The sequence below is a fragment of the Grammomys surdaster genome, unplaced genomic scaffold, assembly GCF_004785775.1.
Source record: "Grammomys surdaster isolate TR1022 unplaced genomic scaffold, NIH_TR_1.0 131, whole genome shotgun sequence".
Lineage (NCBI taxonomy): Eukaryota > Metazoa > Chordata > Mammalia > Rodentia > Muridae > Grammomys > Grammomys surdaster.
Genome location: NW_021604589.1, coordinates 5,415,220 through 5,423,895, shown reverse-complemented (window position 1 = coordinate 5,423,895; position 8,676 = coordinate 5,415,220). Strand labels below are relative to the sequence as shown.

Here is an 8,676-nt window from a genome sequence, read left to right as displayed (position 1 = left end):
GGCCATCAAAAACCACTTGAGAGGCCTAGGGATCCAGGCACTCACCAGAAAAGCACAAGGCCCTGGTTTTGACCCTCAGCATCTGATATGCTTGGGTAAGGATGTCCAAACTATTGGGTGGAGAGCGCCATCTCGCGGCCGAATGATTATTAGTTCTTCAGCAGTTGGCAGGATTTCCCAGTCATTTCTGACAGGAAGCTTTCTCCAACAGTGCGTGCAACGATTCTGGAATTATAAACTTAAAAAAGGAGAACTAGAAGGGAAGAGGAAAGAAAAACGTGTCAAAATAAGGGAAGCAGGGTTCCTGGAACTAGTAAGGCCTTAAGTAAAGTAAAAGCTCGAAGAGAACGAAAATTAACAGAAACATCTCCTTCTCAAATCCTTATCTCTACATCAAGCCCCTCTGGCGCTTTTTCAGACTGTGAATTTGAAATCACTTACTGGCCCCAGGATCGTCCCACACATCTTCAGTTTCTGGCACCAGCCTTTCCGGCCAAACAGCCTTTCCCGGACTAGAAAAGCACTTCCTCAATTCACCCACCCACAACCACCACTGCAATGCAAAATGTCTCCTGTCACCAAATCTCCCCACCATCTGATAGAAAACAGAGTCCTTCCCCTTCCCCGCCCCCAGCCTGCCTTCCTTCCCAACCCTGGAGAAGAGGCAGCTTTCCCCTATCTAAATTGAAAGCCCATCCATACCTGCTCCATGCTCTCCTCACTTGGATCACTGGCTAATTTGCTTTACTTCTCTTTCAGAATCGCTCTTTGCCATTCTGCTGCCTTTTGCTCGAACCTGGTATCCGATTTCAAAAACCAGATTAAATGCTAATGTTAGTCAACAGAAATAAAATGTTGCACCATATCAATGTATCATTCTAAATAGATAATTTTTAAAAACAAGATTAAAAATCACAGCACTCAAGAAGTAAGGATTATGAGTTTGAGGTCAGCCTAGGCTCTAGATGGAAATCTTGTTTCAAAACAAAACCAAAATCTCTGCCCCCCCAACACTCCAACTAAATTAATTAAATTAAAAAAAATAAAAACAGAAGACATACCTATATCCAAAACAGAACTGTTAGGCACAGAAAAAGGTTAGAAAACAGCACATTTTAAAACATTTATTTATTTATTTATTTATTTTTTCAGTGGAGGGAGTCAGGTCTCTCCTTCCACTATGCGGGTTCTGGGGATCTAACTCAAGTTGTTACACTTGTCAGAAAGTACCTTTATCAACTAAGCCACATCTTTGACCCTTGTGATCCCATTTTTACATAAAGAACTTTGTATGCGCCTATATAACAACATATACATAGTAAAACCCCTGAAGAACAAACATCCATCCTTGTATTTAAATGTTTGGATCCATATGGGAATAATACTATAAACGTATGCATAATAATATAATCACACAAAACTGGCCTGGATACATGTAATATTCTTTGGTCTCAATAATTGTACAGTCTTGTTGGATATGGTGGTAAACACATACCTATAATCCCAGCACTCAGGAGGCTGAGGCAAGAAAATTGAAATTTTGAGGTCAGTCAGGACTGTAAAGTGAGTTTGAGGCCATCCAGCCTGTAAAGAGACTTTATCTCAAAGTAAAATAAAATAGATGTGTGTTTGTGACCCGCGCAATCGTCTCGCCAGCAAGAACGCACGCGGGTACCAGGATCCTTCCGCAGCAAACATTTATTGTTAATGAAAGGAGGAAGACCCTTGGCCCCTGAAAAGGCACTGTTTATATACCCCTGGAGCGGCGTGTTCACTTCTGATTGGCTGCTTACTCGTTACCCGCCAAAACGCCCCGGGATGGGCTGTGAGTTGGCGCACACTCACTTCCCACACATGCGCAACAGCTTGTTTATTGGGATGTCAGCGGATGTCAGCGCCATCTTGTAATGGCGATTGGTCTCGACGGCACTACGGCGGTAGCGGCTTCCTACATGTGTTTGTGAGTGTGTGTGCACGCGTGCACACATGTATGTGTGAGTGTGCCTGTACACATACGCACTTGTAAGTGGATGCCAGAAGCCAACCTCCGGTTTTGTTTCTTAGAATCATCTACTTTGGTTTTGGAGATAGGGTCTCTCCTTGGCTTGGAACTTGCCGATGAAGTTAGGATGGTTGGCCAGAGAACCTCGAGGATCTGCCAGTCACTGCCCCAGCCCAGGATGTTACAATTGCACATCACCATGCTCAGCTTTGTAAATGGGTCCTAGGGATCAAATTAGGTCCTTATGCTGGCACTTACTTTTTTGACCCATTTCTTCAGCCTTCCAAAAATATTGATATGCTAAAGAATGTCTAGGGCAGACCATGAATAGTATAAGAGAGTGTTCAATTCAAATCCCAGCTTTGCAACAAAGTTTAGGTAAATGACTAAATTCTCAGCAAGCCTGTTCATATTATTCTGAAAATGAGATTCTAATAACAAGAAGTATGTGAGCTGTGGGGGAGAGGAGTCACAGATGGATGTCTGGTACAATGGACACCATTTATCTGTACCTGGGATCAATGAAGGATCCACAGGCACTTGGGGACAGAATTCAGAAAGTCTATTTCTGCTAGAAGACGATAGTAAAATGGACAAAACTAAAATAGACTATGTCCCAAAGGCTCACTGCCAGAAACACTCAGCAGATCACACAAGAGCCTTGATTTTACTGGAAGCCTCCAGAGACCTGTCCAAGAAATATGAGTCTGGCCAAGACTTGGGGAGTTCTTTAGGAGTACATGCAGCACATGAGCTGAGAGTTTTGAGTATTGTGAGAGACAGTTGGGGAAGATTATCTCTCCTTTGCAAAGAAAGCCAGCTACTAACTTACCAGTCCATTCATATGGCAGAATGTGAGTTGCCACGCTAGTAATATGGGGAACCAATGTCTTAGGAAGATCAATCAGAGGTACTATGTGGTTGTTGGTGGTAAGTAGAAAGAGCTACCAAAGGGCTGTCATGTTCCACTTTGATTTAACCTTCTACAATCAGGCTTTAGATTCTAGCACCACACTATCAAAACTACTGTTTTGACTGTCATGAGTAAAATTCTCTTTGCCTAACTAGGCAGTTTTTTGTACTGCTTGGCATTATTGTACTAGTGTATGATGGTTAAGTGCATGAACTCAGGAACCAGGATAATCCACCTTTTCTTTACATCAATTGTTCCTTTGAGAAATGAAAATGGCCATATGTATCCATAACAGGTTTCTTCTTTTTTGTTCATATTTTCTTTCCTCTATTTATTCTAGAAATATCTACTGAGCTTCTATTCTACAGACCCCAGGGCTGAGTGCAATAGGTTAAAAGGCCAGTATTGCCGTCACAGAGAAACCAGTCCACAGTGCCTTCACACTGCTTGATCAGTGAGTGATAAGGGTTTTTAAAGGAGGAAGTAGAACCTTGAAATCCTAAAACAGGAGGCTCAACCAATTCAGGAATGAGGTTTGTTCAGGAAGTCATAGAACAATCACGAAGCACAGTCACATCATTGTGCTCAGTGCTGGTTTGTCCCCTTCCCTGGATTACTCTGTTTGGGTCCGTTGACAGCCCCATTCCCATAACTTTGATTCAACAATCAATTTTCAGGGCTGGGATTGTAGTTCAGTTGGTAATGTTAGGTTTCAAACCTAAGACAAATGGCTGAGGTGCCTACTTGACATATCAAAGCAGATGCTAGCTGCTACTTTCTCCTTGCATCTCTCAGTCCCTACCTGTTACAGAGCGATCCTGGCTGCCACAACCAGCCCCCTACACTGAACTCTCCAGGCCAGGGAGCTGGGCTCCTCTTACCTATATAATCCCATCATTTTGGGTGCCTGCTTTTTTTGTACCTTTGGGCCTCCTGACTGTTGCACCTGGTTCCCTCTTCCCTTTCCCTTGTCCCCTCCAGACATGGCCCATTTCAGACTGTCCCTGCCTCTGACTATGTTTTCCCACCATGCCTAGAAGCAGTCATGTTTCTTTCCTTTTGAATTTTTTATTTTCATTCAGGTATAGAACACTTGCTTATCATACATCAAAGTGTTGGATTTGATCTCCAGCACTGTATAAACTGGGAATTGAGAGTGGCCCATGCCTATAGCCAGGCACTTGGGCTGTGGAAGCAAGAGAATAAGAACGTCAAAAGGTCATCCTTTGACACATAGTGAACTTGAAGCCAGATTGAGCTACCTGAGACACTGTATTTTTAAAAGTGCAATTTGTGAGGTGTAGAGATTTAGCTTAGTGATAGAGCATTTACCTTGCAAGTGCCAGGCCCTTGGCTCTTGGTGAGGGAGGTTTATTTGGGACTAGATAGACAGTTCTGAAGTTAAAAGCACTTGTTTGTCTTGCAGAGAACCCAGGTTTTGTTCCCAGCACCTACATGGTAGCTCACAATCATATAAAATTCTAGCTCTAGGTGATCTGACCTCTGAAGGCAACAGGCACACATATGGTATGAACATATCCGTGTAGTCAAAACACTCCAACACCAAAAAATAAGGTAAATAAATAAATAATAACAACAGGTTCATTTTCATGCCAGACTCCATGCAAAGAACTAGGAACATGGAAAAGATAGAGAGGCTTCTCCCTTTTCTGACCATTGCTTTCTCAACATGCTACCTGTCATCTTACTTGTTACCTTTGTGACTCTGGAAAAAGCTGTCTCCTTCTTCTTATGTTGTCACCTTTTGGTTTAGTTTGCTTTGGGTTGTTTTTTGAGAGAAGGTCTCATGTGACCTAGGTTGGTCTTCAACTCACCATGTAGCCGAGGATGAGCTTGAACTTCTGATCATCCTTCCTCTATCTTACAAGTCCATGATTTGGCAAATCTGCTGCTGACTGCCTCTGGCACCACCGAGACCAACAAAACTTTGCCACAGATATGGGGAAGGACCCTCTTACCCTTAAAGGGAATGGCCCAGACCCAGTTCCCTTATGGGGCCGAGGATTGATATGCCTGTCTGATACCACAGAAGGCACAGCTAACCGGCTACCAAAAAGATTAATGAAATAAATAGATACCCCCACAAAGCCAGGCCCAACCATAAATAAGATGAATAAAAATTTACATCCAGGGAAGAGAAATCTCCCTGAGAATTCCCTTCTTTTTCCTTTCCAGGTAAAAATGAATCAGCCATGACGTCTGCTGTTAGAAGTTCTAATCCAGATGCTGGCCTCCGAACTTACTCAGACCTTTGAAGGGCCACTGACAAGAACATCAAACAGCTGGAGATTGACATCACTAATCTGAAGAAATCCCTCGTTTTGCTGTCTGAAGAGACCTCCTAAAATCGCAAAGATCCTTATTGGACTTGATTTACTCTATTATACTAGAAAAGGCTGTGTACAGCTCTTGACTGTGTACAGCCCTTAAAGAACAAGGTTGCCTTTACATAGACAAGACAAGGAGGGTTAAAGAGAGCATGAAATAGGTCAGTGAAGGCTCTGAGAAAAATTAGAGAGAGAAAGAGACAGATGAATGCTGGTACAAGAATTGGTTTTCAGCCTCTCCAAGGTTGTCAACCCTATTTCCTCCCATCTTGGGACCATTATTTGGGTTCTTTTTGCTTTTTTCTGCTGGTCCCTGGGCCTCAAATAGGCTGATTACCTCTGTGATACAACAGATAAATAATTTGGTAGCAAAACCTACTCAGATACATTATCATAAGTTAGCTATGGAAGACCACAAGACTCAAGATGAGGTTCTTACTTTATACAGGGTGTTCCCAAAACCCATCTCCACCCAACCTAAAAGTGGGGACTTCTGCCCCTAGACCAAGCAGAGAGGGGCCACCCAGAATCCCCTCTGACAGGCGATCTGAATTCTTGCTTAGGCTGCGAGGCTAAGCACTGCAAGGGAATATAAATAAAAGATAAAAATATCTATCTGGGTTCCCTGAGGGACAAGGCTGACTGCATAGGGGTTGATGTCAAAAGTATCCCCTCTCCAGGAAAAAGACATCAGGATGGGTATGGCCCTCATGCCTCACTGGACAACGACAGAGGGACTGGAGCCATTACAAGGTCTCCTTCAATTACTGAAGGTCAGGCCTCTATCCCTGCCTTCGCAAGTTTAGAATTGCCACAGCCCTTCTATACTCAGAGAAGGGAGGAGATGTCAGGGGCAGCCCTGTTTACACACTGAAGCCCTAAAATCAGCCATAGGCCTAAAATCAGCAATAGGCCAGTCATATATGTATACTAACACCAAGTCTTGGGTCTCTGTGGAAAAACATTGAAACAGATGGCTATAAGTTATTGTAAACAGGCAGCTTTTGTGGAAATTTACCAGCCTGAGTAGTCATAGACCTTGTAAATAGGTAGCCTTGGCAGACAATTCCAACTTAAATAAGGACAAGTGAGTCATAGGCAGAGTCATAGTGACTTACTTGTCCCCTGAACCTCCACCTAGCCGATACCTGGTTCTGAAGATATCTGTATTCCCCCTGAACACCCACACTCCAGTGTCATTCCCTTCCCCACATCCTGCCTTTCTGTGTTTATAACCCCTGTGTGAATGAATTACGATTTCAGAAAAAATAAATTAATTATTAAAAAAAAGAGAGAGAAGAGTCTGAAAAAAAAGAAAAAAATATTTTCTCCCCCATTTTATTGCCTGTTTCCTCCCTAATCCTGCTCACTCAAACCCTACACATATCCATAGACATAAATGTGTACCAACTCACAAAAGTATGCTGTGAGGGTTATATGAAAATAATTTTATAAATGACTTTTCCTCCAAATTCGGTTTCGAAATTTTGAAGGATAGCTAATAAGTGATTTGGCAACAGTTTAGAAATCACAGGTTCCTGTCTTCCGATATAAACTTCTGCAAATCCCATGCTAGATTCTGCTGATGCTAAAGCGACCAGATTTCAGAAGTTTGCCAAAGTCTGCTCTCTGCATACCTATTGTACACAGAGGACCATACTGCACTGTTACTACAAGCTACTGAAAGAGAACCTTGAAAGGATGACAGCCAGAAAGGGGTAAGCTGTGCCTGAGCTTATCTCAAAGATCTCCTGCAAAATAGAATTTCCCCTCTAGAGATCTGGGTTGGTGGCTACTGATGCAAACAAAGAAAGTGCTAACTAAGCCAAGTAGCAGCTGAAGTCAAAGCAAGCACATATTGTATGCTGGGAGGACTGCCTGTCTGATGAGCTTGTGTGAATGTTAAGATAAACTAGAGAGGTAACTTTGAATGCCGAATGCAATAATAATCTTATTGTTCTAAACAGGAAAGCAAGACCCTCCAAAGGAAGAATTTGAGCTGTTCTATTATTTTCTGGACCAGCTAGAGAGAACGTCTTCTTCCAGAAAAACAGAGTTGGAGGTTAAGAGAGAAACAAATGTTTTTACCTTCCTTTGTCTACAGAACATGGTAACTTCCCTACCTCAAGATCAGTGGTTCGAAACCTTCCTAATGCTGCGACACTTTATACAGTTCCTCACGTTGTGGTGACCTCCAACCACAAAGTTATTTCATTGCTACTTCATTATTGTGATTTTACTATTGTTATAAATCGCAATGTAAATATCTGTGTTTTTTATGGACTTAGGCAACCCCTGTGAGAGGGTTCTTCAGCCCCCCAAAAGGTCACAATCCACAGGTTGAGAACCATTGCCTTACAAGCATGATTCAGGATCTGCAGCCTGGTGATAGTTGGTCTTAACTATTAAAAGCTGGAATTTCCATAGCAGCAGATACTTTTCCTGTTGGGAGTTTTAAAACACACATGTCAATACGTCTGCTGCTATTGCTTTATACTGTCTAGATATAGGAAGAGATCTGTTTTTACTGTTGTCAAAAGGTATCAGATTGAAAAGCAAAAAAAAAAAAACTACAAGTCTTTCTGAATTGTGTATTTTATAGAAAATTCAGGGACATTTAAAGAGCAATTGGGAAATCTGACTTGAAAAGAATTTCATTCAAAATTGACCATGTATGCTTTCCCTAGCCGATTAGCTCATATTAAAGGCCTTGGTATGCTTTTCTGACACTAATTTAATGTCTACTTAACTTATTGGAAGTTAATTTTTATGCTCACTTAAGGTCCATTATGGATCATGAATATCAATTCATTTGCACTAAAATTTTATGATTCTTACAAATGACTGCAGTGTCCTACACGAGATTGGTCCAAATAGACCAACAGCACATATGACACCACAATTGAAGTTGTCCAGTTTCTACTTGGTAAATTGCTATGGTCGTCAAGGTAGCTGTATCATAAGAAAGGAGAGTATCGAACAGTAAGAGAATCAAAGTAAGCTTGTAAAAAGGTCCTTGGCTTCCACCTGTCACCAGAGGGAATGAGGTGGGTAGGTTTTACAAGTTTACTTTGATTCTCTTCCTGTTCTATGTTTTACTATCTTATGATACAGTTATGTTGACTATTGTTTCATTTTCTTTCAATCACTGCTTCTCATCCTTCCATGTAAGGATCCTAAAACCAACAGAACTGATGAGAGAAAGAGAAGGTTCATGGAAAGCCCAAACTCAGAGAATGCCAGACACAGGAACTCATTAGCCATAGTGAGTTGGGTAATTTTTCTAGGACATCTTATTGACTCCCACAGGCTTTATTCTGGGAATTACCATTTGGAAGGAATGCCTTTCTAAGTTCTACTGTGATGGTGTGTGTGTGTGTGTGTGTGTGTGTGTGTGTGTGTGTGTGTGTGTG

At 41.9% G+C, this 8,676-nt stretch overlaps 1 protein-coding gene across 2 annotated transcripts in view; it reads left to right on the top strand.

The window, feature by feature from the left end:
- Positions 1 to 6,808: 6,808 nt before the first annotated feature.
- The window catches only part of Tlr8 (toll like receptor 8), a 16,194-nt gene continuing 14,326 nt past the window's right edge, over positions 6,809 to 8,676 (top strand). Inside the window, exons 1-3 of one of the 2 annotated variants that reach the window (XR_003710651.1) lie at positions 6,809 to 6,981; positions 7,231 to 7,373; positions 8,436 to 8,506. Coding sequence is in view for 1 of the 2 variants with exons in the window: in XM_028761954.1 (XP_028617787.1) it covers positions 7,371 to 7,373 (3 nt within the window). In the remaining variant the exon portion in view is untranslated. Of the gene's footprint in view, positions 6,982 to 7,230; positions 7,374 to 8,435; positions 8,507 to 8,676 lie in introns of those variants that run through there. The other variant, XM_028761954.1, reaches the window with a different exon arrangement.